General features: G+C 40.7%; 1 protein-coding gene across 2 annotated transcripts in view; it reads right to left on the bottom strand.

Moving 5' to 3' along the window:
- PRKG1 (protein kinase cGMP-dependent 1) overlaps positions 1–16,021 on the bottom strand; it is a 509,003-nt gene that overhangs the window by 298,884 nt on the left and 194,098 nt on the right. For both annotated transcript variants that reach the window (XM_037400740.1, XM_037400739.1), the window contains exon 3: positions 8,894–9,007. In XM_037400740.1, coding sequence (XP_037256637.1) covers positions 8,894–9,007 — 114 coding nt within the window. The remainder of the gene's footprint in view (positions 1–8,893; positions 9,008–16,021) is intronic.

The raw sequence follows: 16,021 nt of genomic DNA on the forward strand, positions 1-16,021 counted from the left end.
AAACTTATTTTACAGCTGATGTTAATATTAACGACTTCTTCAAGGGTTGCATGGAGAAAGTCATAATCTACTTATAAAAGTGTTTAACTGTGATGGTTTTGCAGATTATCCAGCTCTGCAATTAAAGCAACATGAAAAATATGAACAAAATTATTTTCTGGAGTAATTTAAAAACAACTCAAGTGCTTCATTTCCCTTGCATAATGATCATACTTTGTATCAGACACAACAAATGTTTTATCCCAAACTCTGGCAAACACCGGACTTACACTGAAAGCTTTTGCCTATAATACCATGATTTCATAATATTGAGTTGTAAATAACATCATGTAGCTGAAGCAGAAGGAAATTATTCTCTGCAACAGGAACATGAAAGCAGACATCATCCGGGCATGAGCAGGATCTACACAGCTTGGCAGAGGGCAGCCAGGGTACCTGGCAGCACACACCCATGCTTGGGCTAAATCGCTCTCTGCTCCAGCTTTACCACGTAGCAGGTCAGTCTTCAAATTCCATGTGATGCCTAAACCTCCACGTGTTACGGGAGCTGCTCTTGCCAGTGCGTTTTATGAACACTCTTCAACAATGTTAGTGGGCTAAAGAGTTTTACAGACTTTTATTTCTCTAGGTGTTCAGCCTTATCACAAAATAAAACTAGCATTCAAGATTTCTGCATGCTCCATTTGCAAATTTAGCTGCAACAAGTTTTCAAGTCGCATTCCTAAGGGTGTCTCAAAATTATTCACAAGTTTTACCTTTTCTAAATCCTTGAAGTAGGTGCTAAAGGAAGACTTACAGAAAATGAGTAATCCAAGATTAAAACCTTTGAGCTATTCTACAATTAACTAGGAAACAGTTTCCCGCTCCTTATTTAGATTAAGATATTCATGGAACGCCGCTGCATTTGTTTGTTGCCCTCTTTCCAACACACTGGCATGCACACCAATATACAGTACTGAGTAAGTGTCTCCTTGATTTTGCAGAAATGTTACATTTCATAGACCCCAATAGTGTCATAAGCCATCAAACACACTTCAGCATCTTTCTTCCATTCCTGCCTCCAACACAGCTTGTAGTGTCTTCATGGAGCAAAACCACTCAAGTGGCTCCAACAGTCATTAGTGCTTTCTGTCTCTCTGATTTAATGAGCACTGCTAGAAAAGACAACTGACATCAATTCCTCTCCTCTGAAGCATCTGCAGGTAAGCCAATAAAGATAACAGCAATATTAAACCAACTACAACGATCAAGGGGAAAACTCTGGGTACTGGGTAATCACTGTCACAAAGCTAATCTAGAATAAGTTTAATAGGGGAGGGGAGATAAACATTCGGTTTAAAAAAAAAACAATTCCAGTCAAATGAGTCACAGAAAACTGAGCCCCTAAACTGCAACACTTTCCATCCTGAAAAGACTAGCAAAATACTGAAGATGCTAAAGGCAGGCAAGCAAAACAAATCATATTGTTAATAACAAAACAAACAAAACCCAAAGAAAAGAAAAAAGAAAAATGTTTAATTAAAGACTCTGAGAGAAAAGGCAGATTTTCTCAAGAACAAAGCCAACACAAATACCCAACTACAAGAGCACTTAAAGCAGCAGCAAGCAAGCACTACAGATTATTTTTTTTTTTAATAACAGCTTAAATCAAAGAAAGGAAAATCCACACTGACAATTCCTGAAGGCAGGGCTGGTGCTTTATAACCCAGCAAAGTCACGTAGCAGCAGCACCCATCTTTCATTCTTGTTCAGCTCCAACTGCTGTCACTCCTAAACCAGAAACTGAGACACAGCAGCCTTCAAATTAATAGGTTGATCGAATAAAACAGGGAAGATAAAGCATTTCTTGAAAGAACCAAACAAAATCTTGCCAGAGCTTGCACCTTCCTTATTTATAAGTCATTTTTTTATTTGTCTCATGATTCTTAGGAACTGGATATATGGAACTTCGTTTACTTTCAGACCTTTTACGTTAGAAACACTGGAAGTCGGGTTGAAAAAAAAAAGAACAAAGAATGCTCTGGGTCATAGTGTTTAAGTCAGAATAAGACACTACCTTTCCTTCTGTGTTACCTGGGGTAGAAAATGTATAGCAGAGAGCATCTATTTCCCAGACAGGATTGGAAGCTTTCTATACTGAAGACTTTTCAGTGGCGAAAGCCTCAGTCAAAGAGACATTTCAATGGACACTGTTCCTCAAACTCCTGAAGCAGTAAGGATCAAACCCTCCTGTCCAAAGAATTCTGAAATAATAACCAAAAGTCAGTATGCACACAGTTCAGGGGAAGAAAATGGTCACATGCAGAAACGGGAGGAACAAAGTATATGCAACACAGTTCAGCAAGCTCATAGCCTCCTGAAAATGCAAAGCAGCAAAGTGCTGCTTACAAACAGACCATCAACAAGTATCCCTGTAGTAACTGCTCCTCCACAGACTCATCACTCCCTGAATTGGCTTTCTCCATAAAAGACCATCAGCATCATTCTCACTCATCATTAGAAACATGGCTGTTTCCCCTGCCAATTATTTTTGATGGTACCTTGCTCGCAGTATTTTGCAGTTTTGCTGCACTGCTAGAAAGCGGCTGAAGTTCATGACTGAAAACAGTAAGTCAAAACAAAGGTCAGGATAAGCAATAACCCTAAAGCTTTCATACACTCTCAGCTGCTACACTTTGGAAATGTCAGCGCTGCCACAGCTCTCATAATTGATGTGATGACTTGAATCTTGAGGCACTAGAACTGCATCAATTTTTTTTTATTTTTTATTTTTTTTAAAAAAAAGCACTGACTTGATACTTAACCACAACCAAATCCAAATTAATTGTCTTTTGCTCCATCATTTTATTTCCGTTTCCAATATAAAAGCACAGTTAAAGGAACAAGCTGCTTTAGCTAGTTTCTACAGCACCTGAAATGCCCTGGAACTGTACCAGAATTTTTCCATCAAGTACATAGCCTGGCTTCTGGACCTTCTTATTTTCATTCAGAAAAGGTGCACAGTCAGAGGAGAATGACAATATACTGTATCATGACAGGGTTGTATCAGGTGGATGATAGCTGCATGCCACCAGGCAGGGAACAGCAGCATGCCCCACCTTGGACTGGAAATTCTCATGGCTGGTCATTCCTGCCAACACCACGCCACTGTTCTCTTTACTATTTAAACGTAACTAATAATCCAGTAAGTATCAAGACATCCCCAAGATCAATCACTCCATACCTCCTGTTTTTTGTCCTGCTTCCTTAACCAGCTCTTATTTTTACCTCTGACTTCAACAAGCCTGTCATGTTTCAGGTACACAACAAACCCAGGTATTGTATAAATTTTCTGGTTTGCTCCTCCTATCTCAGACTATTCTTTCTTCGATTACACTGTCTCTTGGTTAAAATTTCACTGCCCTGCGCTGAGTGCTCAGAACCATCCATCCCTACGTTTGCATCTCCTGAGCCATGGAGATGCCATACTGAAAATGTTCATGAGTACTGAACAAGAAGAGGGGGAAACAAGTTCTGCTATATCTTGTCTGTTGTCTTCAACATCATTTTCTCTTGTCTTTCCCCTAGAGGAATAATCCAATTCCACTGTCACATTACCTGGCAAAAACCGTAAAGGTCAGAGAAAAATACAGGCAGTGGCAAGGGAGGGTTTAAATTACTTTCTCCAAGGATACATCCATTATCTCCCACCAGGCACACCAGACTGATCTGTGATCTGATCATCTCTGGCTTGGCCAATCTGGGTTTCATATTTAGCATATCAGAAATCAAATGACTGAGTATCTAAAGTCAACTTCTTTCCAACATACATGATTGCTTTAAGAAAATCTGAGCAAATTTTACACTAGCTCCGTAATTGTTAGAAGAGAACATATGAAGGCAACACCCTTCTCAAAGGCTTTTAATGAGTCTCTACAATTTTAATTGGCAACTGACTGTTGCATTATTTTTCCTTGCAAATTATCTATGTTACCAAGTTTCTTGTAAAGTTAGGGTACTTTCCAGGGCTAGCAATTTGAGGAAGTATTTCCATGGGACTCCATTAAAAAGAACAGCAGCGAAAAATACAATTAATCTAAGCTTGGCAACAAACTGGTAAAATGTGCTTTAATCACACAGTGCAGCACTGAGTTTTGTACAACTAGCACTGCTGCTAAGCAGAAAACCTTGAAAAACTCCTGTGCTGGCTTTTAGGGAGACACCCTAATTTCACCAGAAAAAAGATATACATTATTTACAGTTTAACAGCTTCACCTTGCACTTTCTTTTTTTCCACTACTCTTGTTTTCCTAAAAGCATGGACTGGTGTTGAGTATAACTCCACTGAAACTGGAAGCCTTTGCATCAAGAAGTTTTTGTAGGAAGTTTTATTCAAATTCTACTCCAAGAGAATAAAATTACAGATGCTAAGGCCACCTCTCAAATAAATATAATATCCTTAGCACATGAAGAATCCACTTTCACAAAATCAGTGCTCCCCAAAACTGCCTGTAAAAATACCACTAAAGTCTGCTCATTAGATTGTTGTTTAAGAGGAATAAGAACTACTGCACAATATTAACAGCACATAAATTTCCTCTTACTAAGATGATCTGTGTTATCAAATGAAGAATTACAAAGTTTTATATGCAACCTGAATTCAGCTGTTTGGTCGTGTTTGGTTGGGTTTTTTTGGGGGGGCAGGGGGTCTGACATCTCATATTTCCTTCTACCAGCCATGTTACTAATAAACAAAATCACATCTGAATTTTAATACACTTTTCATTCTTTCAGACTCTTGAGGTAACACACTTGGAAATCCTGTTTGATTGGCAATGAGCAAGGCAAAACCCTTTCTTGGTGTACAGGAAAGATTCCTTATTAATGGGTGGCTTGGGTAGAGCCAAGGTGCATCTGCACATCTCTTGTCCAGCCTCCTTTACCATCGCTGGACTCCCGCACCAATGCTGTACCCATGGATGGGAAGAGAAGGACAGCAGGCTCCTAATGCATGCTAACGTTTGCCTGGGTGCTAACAGGTGACCAAGGCAGATATTGCAGGCACGCCAGGATTCAGCCTGTTATTAACCTATGTAAGGTGAAGGTGAGGGTGAGTTACAGGGAGAAAGTAGCCAGCAGAGCAGAAGTGAACAAAAACATCAAGACCCAGCATTATTTTTATTATTCAGATTGCACGCTGAGTCAACGTTATTTCTGAGCAATGTGAAAACACAGCTTATCGTCTTCACTATTTTAAGACACTCAACTAGCAGCCTTAAAAAGACAACAATAACAATTTGAGAGTTGGCAGGGAAAGGGAACTTCAATCCATCCCACTCCTACCAGTTTGATGCCAGTGCCAGCAAGAGATGCTTACAGCCTGGAGAGGGATCACAGGTCACCAGGAGAGCACCTGAAGAGCAGCACAAAGGAATTCCAGGCACTCCAGCCACTAAGCCATCTTCATCAGGGGCCCAACTTAAATGCCTCTATGCAAAGACACATAGCATGGGGAATAAACAATAGGAGTTAAGAGATGTGCACGTGCCTGCAGGGCTTATGATTTTATTGGCATCACTGAGACATCATGGGATGGCTCCTATGACTGGAGTGTTGAAACTGAAAGATACAGGCGCTTTAGGAAGGACAGCCAAGGGAAAAGAGGAGGCACCCTCTATGTCAATGGCCAGCTGGAATGCATGGAGCTTTGTCTAGGGATGGATGAGCTTATAGATCAGGATCAAAGGGTGGGTAGGGACAGGCAACATCATAGTGGGGGTCTGCTACAGGCCAACTGACCAGGAAGACAGAGCAGATGAGGCCCTCTACAGACAGATAGGAGCTGCCTCATGTTCACAAGCCCCAGTCCTCAAGGAGGACTTCAACCACCTCTGTATATGTTGGAGGGTAAACACAGCTGGACATAAGCAATCCAGGAGGTTCCTGGAACTAATTTACAACTTCCTTCTCCAAGTGACAGGAGAGGTGCTACGCTCACCTTGTTCTCACCAACAAGGAGGGGCTGGTGGGGAATGTGAAGCTCAAGGAAAGCCCTGGTTGCAGTGACCATGAAACGGTGGAGTTCAAGATCCTTATTTGAGGAGGGCGCACAGTAAGCTCACTACCCTTGACTTCAGGAGAGCAGATTTTGGCCTCTTCAGGAACCTACTTGATAAAGTACCATGGGATAAAGCCCTGGAGGGAAGAGGCGCACAAGAAAGCTGGTTGATATTCAAGGATACTGAAGTATCACACATCCCAAATTCAGGAGTGATGTGTTCCAACAAAGAGGAAATTGGGCAGAAATACCAGGAGACCCGCACAGATGAACAAGGAGCTCCTGGACAAACTCAAACACAGAAAGAAAGCCTGCAGAGGATGGAAGCCTCTGACAGGTCCTTGACAAGTAGCCTGGGAGGAATACAGATAAATTGTCCGAGCAGCCATGGATCAGCTGAGGAAAGCTAAAGCCCTGATAGAATTAAAACCATCCAGGGGCATCAAGTGCAACAAAGAAAACTTCTATAAGTACATTAGTGATAAAAGGAAGACTAGGGAAAATGCGGTCCCTCTCTAGATGGAAAGAGGAGATCTTGTTACTCAGCAAATGCAAAAGGCTGAGGTATTCAATTACTTTTTTGCCTTAGTTTCACCAGCAAGTGCTCCAGCCATACTGTCCAAGTCACAGAAGGCAAAAGCAGGGACTAGGAGAATGAACCACCCCCTGTAGGAGAAGATCAGGTTTGAGACCGTCCAAGGAACCTGAAGGTGCACGAGTCCATGGGACCTGATGAGATGCATCCACAGGCCCTAAAGGAACTGGCTGATGAAGAAGTGGCTAAGCCACTATCCATCACACTTGAGAAGTCATGGCAGTCCAGTGAAGTTCCCACTGACTGGGAAAGGGGAAACATAAACACCAGTTTTTAAAAAGGGAAAAAAGGAAGACCTGGGAAACTACAGGCTGGCAACTCTTGCCTTGGTGACCAGCAAGATCGTGCAGCAGATCTTCCTGGAAACTATGCTATGGCACATGGAAAATAAGGAGGTGAATGGTGGCAGCCAACATGTCTTCACTACGGGCAAATTGTACCGGAGAAATCTGGTGGCCTTCTACGATGGCATTACAGCACTGGCAGATATGGGAAGAGCAACTGACGTCATCTACATGGACTTGTGCAAAGCATTCGACACTGCCCCACACGACATCCTTGTCTCTAAACCAGAGACATATGGATTTGATGGATGGATCACTCAGCGGATAAGGAATTGCCTGGATGGCTGCACTCAAAAAGTTGCGGTCAAGGGCTCAATGTCCAAGTGGAGATCAGACAAATGGTGCTCCTCAGGGGCCGGTATAGGGACCGGCGCTGTTTAACGTCTTTGTTGGTGATATGGACAGTGGGATCGAGTGCACCCTCAGCAAGTTTGCCGATGACACCAAGCTGTGTGGTGCAGTTGACGTGCTGGAGGGAATGGATGCTGTCCAGAGGGACCTTGCCAGGCTTGAGAGGTGGGCCCATGTGAACCCCATGAAGTTCAACAAGGCCAAGTTCATTACTTGCCTCATTACTTTGTATTACTCTATCCCATCTGTATCCCAACTTCTGCCCTACGGCATTTTTAAACCACAGAACTATTGATCATCTCCTATAAAACTTCCCTGCTTAAGGTGTCACCATTAAGTCTTATCCTTAAGATCAAGGACTGCAATATCACCTATCTCAATTATTAAGCTGGATTAAAATTAAAACATATTTATGTTGCACATAGCAATGTGATTTTCCCTCTACTTATTATGCAATGCAGGCTTTCGCCCAGAACGTTCATAAAAGAAATCAGATTATAGGAGAAGCACTGAAGACAGAGCGGAGGATCTATGCCATCCAGGTTTTTTTCCTCATTTTGTTCAGTCAGTTTAGGGGGAAAAAAAATGAGTTGTCCTGGAAAATTACATAAGCTTAATTTACGGAGTTTCCCTTGAAGACTTACACTTACAAAGGTCACAGAACAGAATCATAGAATCATTTAGGTTGGAAAAGACCTTTGAGATCATCAAGTCCAACCATTAACCCAGCACTGCCAAGTCCATCACTAAACAATGTCCCTGAGCACCACATCTCTGTATTTTTTAAACACCTCCTGGGTTAGTGATACCACCGCCTCCCTGGGCAGCCTGGTCCAATGCTTCACCACCCTTCCAGTGAAGAAAGTTTTCCTAATATCCAATCTAAACCTCCCCCAGCACAACTTGAGGCCATTTTCTTTCGTCCTGTTGCTTGTTATCTGGGAGAAGAGACCGACCCCACTTGCCTACAGCTCCCTTTCAGGTAGCAGTAGAGAACAACAAGGTCATCCCTGAGTCTTCTCTTCTCCAGACTAAACCGTCCCAGTTCCCTCAGCTGCTCCTCACAGGACTTGTGCTCCAGACCCTTCCCCAGCTCTGTTGCCCTTCTCTGGACATGCTCCAGTACCTCTACGTCCTTCTTGAAGTGAGGGTCCCAAAACTGAATACAGTATTTGAGGTGCAGCCTCATCAGTGTCAAGTACAGAGGGTCAGACATGTTCTTCTAAGTAAGAGCTGTATATACCATGAGATTCTGCAGGAATCATAAGGAAAGCTGTGGTATTAGCTAGAGGCTCCTCTGCATAAGGTAGCATCAACCACGCTGTATTAACGTAGGAGGTTCCGTACGTGAACAAATCTGAGCAAAAGAATCCAGTGAAGAACTTTTGCATCTTCTTCCCACTCACAGTGGCTAAATTCAACACTATAATCCATACCCTAAAGAGTTTAATTAAGAAAGTGGAAAACATCTAACAGAGGCTGCAACTCCAAAGAACAGATGAGAAGAACCCTCCTTCCTAATGAAATCCCAAGTCATTCAACATCAAAGTTTAAAAATGATCTTACTTTTGACAGTTGCTGTTCGGGTGCAATTGTAGAGGATGGCTAACTCCCCAAAAACTTTGCCAGGTCCCATGGTGCACAGCTTCACGCCTTCTTTTGTCACTTCAACCTTCCCATCTGGAAGGGGGGGGGGGGGGGGAGAAAAAAAAATTAAAACTGAAATTAAATTCCTTCACACAGAAGTTTTAAAATGTATCTCATTATACTGTAAATAAAAACACCAGAGCCCCACAACTTGAAAACCAATTAAATGCATTATGAATGAGAGTACATAAACTCAGAAAAACATTAAAAACAACTGCCACATATATAAGCTTTTAACACTTGAGTTTCTTTAGTGGACTATCTGTACATTCTATGTTTACATACTAAGCTCAATATGAAATTTGTTTCACATATTATACTTCAAGGTGAAATTTTCTCCAACTTTCATGTTAAAAAAAGAAAATATTTAGGTCTTTAACAGCACACATGAAAACCATGGAGTAAATCTGCTAATTTTCACTGAGAAACCAATTCACGAGAACACTCATCCATGAATAACACAGCTATTGTCAAAAGGAAAATTACTTTGACCCGTGGCCACTACTTAACTCCCATCTCACCGTACCTTTCCTTTCTAAATATTTCATCTTACAAGAGCAAGTCTGCTTTATCTGCTTACCAATACCACGCCAAGAGGAGACATTTGAAGGCAATTTAAAAGCAAAGGTTGAATGGAAAGAAAGCAACCGAGGGCCAGTCTGGGGGTTTGAAAGGACATCTGAGGAACAAGAGCCAGGAAGAGAGAAGGAACTGAAGATGGTCCCACCACCTTATGCACACACAAGTAATGCCATGATGAGAAGCAGAGTATACGCATGGAGGAAACATTGGGTTATTGTGCCTATGACCACCACTTAGGTTGTAACACAGTGAAAGACAGAAAAGTGAGAATTTCAAATGTTATCAGTCACTACATAGCCTCCTCTTACCCCAAATTAGGAAGCAGATTGTTGAGGGATCCTGCTATACCAGCCCCCAGTACATCACTGACTTGCCCTCTGTGAGTCTATATGTGGCAAGACTGCAGGTCATCATTTTACTGGCTCTTACTCACCTTACAGTATTTGCATTTGTATATCAAACTGATATTTGATATATTTTTGATATATTGATTTGAATACCAATATATTAATATAACAATTTGAAAAATGATAGTTTGATATTTGAAATTTGATACACAAATATCAAACTGAGCCTTAAATCCTTGCAAAACTAGATAACTCCAGTTAATTTGATAAGAGATTATACAACGCTACCTCCTGCAGAGGGAATCCAGAGGTACTCACCACAAAGAAAGACCACCCTCACAAAAAGAAACTTCTCCTACATGATATATATATGCTGTAAAATACAGCCCTGTCAGCCCTACATTATCTGTGCGTAAATCTGCACCGCTATACCCACAACATCCCTCACAGCAACGACTCCAGCCTAGCCATACTACTCTACCAAAACAACACAACAACTGATTACTTACATAAATTTGTGTGTGTGTGTGTATACTTACACATATCATACCTATATCTACCTCTATACACACATTCACACTAACACATAAGGAGGAAAAAATGCCATTTCCTTTGGGAGATGCTGGCCAGCATCCAGTGGGCTGGCAGTCATGGTGTGCACAGTTCTGCAGCTCCCATCATGGCAGAGAGAAATACATAGGATGGCAATGTGTACAGGCAAAGTATAAAGACATGGAATCTGTTGAGTATTAACACAAGCCATTGACGCTGCACCGTTAGCACCTATTAAAAGTCTGCAAAGAATGCACTCACCTATATTCACACAGTAAAGCAATCACAGAAATACTAAAATACACAACAGTAATACTTCAGGGCTATAAATAACCTTGAAAACTAAATTCTGAGGTTGCTGATTTATTGTTAGCTTCAAATAGTGTTCAAATTCATTTCTTGTGTAGGCTAACTTCCCTTTAAAAGTAAATTTATTTTTATCATTATTTTTATAAATGTTTGATTCATTTCTTCATATTAAATATTGATCTATTATGAAGCACAAAAATAGATATTTGTCTCAAGAATGAGCAAAATCAACCTGTAATGGTGCCTCACACACTTCAGAGACTCCTAAATTATTTTGAAAAAGACATTTATTTTTTTTTAATAGAAATGAGTTTCAGCAGAGCTGAAATGGTGGTATTTCTGCAGAAAGCTCTACAACAAATATTCGCAAAGGGAATGAGTTTGCCTCACTTTTAGCTCATCGAGTCATAACTGGTTCCAGAGAAAAGACAGCCAAATATGAGCAGTAATGCACAAACAGATCACATTATTCACAAGCATTTTGCAATCTGTCCCACTGCTTGGATGTCATCTGTTGCTTCCCAAACTAATCCATAGTGTTCATTCACCTTTGTAATAAAGCTACATATATTCCCATATCCCATTTATTTTCTTATAAGGACTTAAAAATAAGAAGCTGGGTTCCGATTCTTACAGCTCAGTAGGGATTTTTTTTGGAGGGAGCATTTCTCACTGTGTTAAAAAATTAAGCGGTTCACTCGTGATAATGCATGATTACAAGTCAATGCTTCATCATCCACAGATGTTCTTCAAAGGTTGAGAGGAAGAGGAGATGAAAATCGCCACAAGGGAGTAACGATGCTGAGAATGACCACTTTGGGGTTGGTAAGAGCTCACTGGAGTAATACACTAGTTCAGTTCCCATCAATTTATAGCCTATTTTTCACATGTAGAAAATTGAGCTCTCACTGCCATACCTCGACGACAAATTCCTGCCTGATTATGGCAAAGGACTTTGAGATTCAAAATGAAAAGCACAATATTACACAAATTATTTTTACCACAGTCTTCATGACAGTTTTACTGCATCAACCATTTCCCCCAGTACACAAAAAGCATATTGGTGATGAAATTAAAATACTAATTTAAAAATACAGAGAAAGTTTCCCAGCACAGTATTTGGATACAGGCAAGAATATGTAAGAAAACTTTCTACAAAAACAAAATGAAAGCAAACTAATTTCAGTTACGGAAGAGGTGGTCGACTTCCAAGAGGCAAAAGTTATTTAGATTTGTACAGTTATCCCAGCCATCACCACCCTTGAATTTCAAACAGCAGCTATGGAGTTGAGCAGAAAACTAAGTTACAGGAAACCCTTGGCCAAGCACAAATTGCTCAAATTCAGTATAGTTTCTGTTTAATACGAACCCAAAGAGCCATACCTGTTAAGAAAAAGATTATAGTTAAAATTTCTCATGACCCAAATGATGTAGGGTTTGGATATTAGTCAGGAAAAAAGACAACAAGCATTTTTTTTTTAATTCAATAAGGATTTTCTATATAAGAACTGCTCAAATTTGGTGGTGGTTACCAATAACTACTCTTAACTGCTTAGCAATTTAAAAGTGCTTTGTTTATAAAAAAACAAGCATGACTGAAATGCTCATTCAACATTTGCATTCAAACTAGTTTTATTCCTAATAAAGTTGATTGAAGCATAGATTGCGGAGAAGACACACAAGACTGTGGGTGCATTTCATTGCTACAAAACTTGATTCTTTCAGAAGTATGTAACACGACATGATGCACAGGCCTCGTTTGTCAAAACCAAACAAAACCATGCTTTTTTGAAAGCTAATAAATTTCATATGCAGTCATTTAAAACCATTTTCTACTAATTCGACTAATTAAGTGGTGGTTTGATTCCAGTGCCTGTTTCTTCCTCTGCAAATTTGAGTATAAAGTGCTACACACAGATGAAATGGCTATATAAAATGTCTCCTGTTTCTACCTGAAACAATCAGAAGGAACGCAAGAATGTGATGATGATGGAAATTACATTCGTCCAGAAAAGCCTCCCTAAATCAGTCTGAACATGAAGGCAACTTCTGTTCCTGCATCCTCCTCTAGACCCATGGCATTCTCCAAAGGAAAGGTTTCACTCATAAGAACACAAGCAATGCCTTAGCAGGGCTGTATTTTATATTCCCACCTCACAACCGAGTGGCAGCTCTCTGCTCAGGTTGCAAACCAGCTCTCTGTTAGTCCCAAGTGGCCTCCTCGCTACCGAAAGGCAGTGCCTCGGCACTGGAGATGCATTAGTATTGTAAACAACAGCTCACAATGACACCATTTCTACCCCACACTAAGTCCAGGGTACAAAACACACCACAGCCTGGTCCACCTCTGCAGCACCACAAATAATGCCAGTTAAAGTAACCAGGTTAAAGTATCCTGCCTGTCCTCACCACCCCTCCTGATTTTTAACAGGGTGCCATAAGGTTGTCCTCATGGTGTTACCTGCAAGGACAACCTGTTCCTTGCTTTCAAGCTTTGTAACCTCTGGATACAGCTGAACACAGTCTCTAAGAGAACAAATGGACCAGTTCAAGAGGTGGTCAGAGCACAAGATGACATTTGAGCAACCTTTGCCCTGGTCCGCCCTCCCAGCTAAAGGCTGACAGTGTTTTATGGCTCCAAGCCCACCTCTGCTGCTCCTTCTCTCCTTTTCCTCTGTGATGCTTCTGATGCCAGAGCAAAGCAGCTCCCCAGTCCTCCTCAGACAGCTGTATTCTTCTACCAAGCCACAAAACAGTCTGCAAGAGACTTTATTAGACAAACTCTGCTGCCGCAAGAGAAAATAGACCTATTTTTTTCCAAGTACAAAAGAGAAAGGTTGAACGGGACAGTAGCCTGAGGAAGGCTGGAATTGAAAGGCAAACGTATTCGATCTTTGACACGACAGTAAGAGATACAGGCAGGCTGCTACTTCCAGTATGGTTTAGTAATAAATGTATTGTTTACTTACAATTTAATGTACTGAAGAAAGTCTCCCATTCTCCTGTTGTGTAATTAAGCTATCTGGAACATTAAACATCTAACAATAAATTCCCCAGACCGTGAGCTAAATTCACCTCTCGTGGAAATAAAGGGTCTACCACAGCTATAAACAGAGGGAATTTTACCCATTTTCTTCTCCTCACTGGCAGCCCATGCAGTGCAGTTTTCTGTGTAGGAAATACCTTGCACTTTTTGATGTATCATCCACATAAAGACGCCAAAAGAAATGCAATACAACATTGATCAATTAATGGCGATAAATTTCCAACTTCTGTAGACATCTCCAGCAGACAAATATTAAATAATACAAGTGATGCTTTACTTGAGGCAAGAAGAAAAAATTGGAAAATGCTGTGTTTCTGTCAAAATATTGATCATTATTGAATTTAACTTCGATACTGAATTTACAGCCGAGCTGATTTTGTGGAGCTTTAGCTTACATTCAAAGTATGCTTTTTTATGTCAGCTCGAAGAAACTCTCACATATAGATGGAGGACAATGCAAATTATTTTTCATATAGACACCGCATATAAAAATTTCTGTGTCTTCACTAGCATGGAGGACTTACCAAAACTGACTGCTGGCAGCTGTATTTTGGTGGCTGTACTTTGGATTCCCCTCAAGTCCCTATTCCTCTCAATTCTCACATGGCCAAAATATGCCCCAGTATCATCTGACCAGTAAGTCACTTCATTAATGGTCCTGCACACAGTGAAATGGGCCTTTGCTATATCACATTTGTGTTTTTGACACACGCTTTCAGCAAGGCAGGTTTTATAAATCAATTTTCTAGCTCAAACGGTGCCATCCATTTGGCTTTCTCACAACAAACATCAGAAGGTGACCAGAGTTGAGGATACAAAGGAGAACGATACCTCCAGAAGCCACCAGCCTGCTCCCAACAGAAACAGCTGTCAGAAATCAGTTTAACTATGCATAACTCAAAATATTTTGAGTTTCACAGATGCTCAGAAGCCTCATTTATATGGGAGACTTTTGTTCTTTTTCCAGGCTCTCTTACTTAAATCACATCCCATCTTTGGCAAAATAAATCTTTATGTTGGAAATTTTCTACCCTCATTCTTTGGATTCAAACACCAGTAACCTCCCTCTTTTATCCTTGTTTATTTTTTCCCCTGTGATCCTCCTGCATGATAAAAGCTAAAGCCTTATTCTCGATTCCTTCATGCAGATTTTTATGTAAATGCCATTCTCCTAGGCATAAAATTTCTGCATTGCCAAACACTTTGCCCTCTTTCCCACCCACCTTTTTACCTGTCAACCAGCACTCACAACCTTTCTTAGTAGCTTGTAAACTAGCTAAGGAAATGGGAAATTATTTGTGGTAGGTGCAGCTAAATATAAAATCACCCATGCTTGCTGCCTCCTAATACATTTGTGGAATGCTGTCTGCACTATTACACTAGTACTCGTGTTTAAATGCACTGTTCAACTCCAACACATGCAACTCCTCCGAACAATGAACAGAAGTGTAGCAGTAAGCAAGCGTTCCTCAGGCAGCTGGAAGTAAAGTCCAGGCTGCTACCAGTAAAGCACTGCTTTGTAAAAAGTGTTTAAAAAATAGCAGCCTCAAATCACCAACTTGCACCCCACCACTGAGGGCAGCTCCATAAAAGCTCTGAAACAGACAGCTTTGCAGTTTTACACATACAGCTTTTGGTTGTAACTCAAGACAGGTTGAAAACCAAAGTCAGTTTTCAAGATTTCAGGGACATACACCAAGACTTAGGGAAATGAAATTTTTCCTATGAAATCCAAGAGTCGATGGCTTCCCTTGCTGCCTTGGTCCCCACCACTAATTCCCCAAGTCCTGGGACTCTCAGCCAGAGCTATGCTTTTCCAAATTAAACTTTGCATGCTAACTACATTGTAGTTGCAAATTTAATTGTCTAGCAATTAAAACTTTAATTACTAAGCGGCTAGTTGACATCAAAGCCAGTCCAATTAAGATTTGTTAGCATTTTTGTTTGTTTCAAAACACAGACTAATAATGGTCTGCATTATTCATGGGGTTGTGCCTAAGCCCCTGTATGTCTTAACTGTGGTGGCTGTAGAGTGCTGCATTTCATAGAGATGAATATTAACAATATTAAAAATAAATTAATGGGTTTTTTTCTTAAAGCCCATCTTAAAGTCTTTTACAGGCCTTTACAAGTCTTATGAGGAGCAGCTGAGGGAATTGGGGTTGCTTAGTCTGGAGGAGACTCGGGGGGACTTCATTGCTCTCTACAGCT

The sequence above is a fragment of the Falco rusticolus genome, chromosome 9 (assembly GCF_015220075.1).
Source record: "Falco rusticolus isolate bFalRus1 chromosome 9, bFalRus1.pri, whole genome shotgun sequence".
NCBI classification, from domain to species: Eukaryota; Metazoa; Chordata; class Aves; order Falconiformes; family Falconidae; genus Falco; species Falco rusticolus.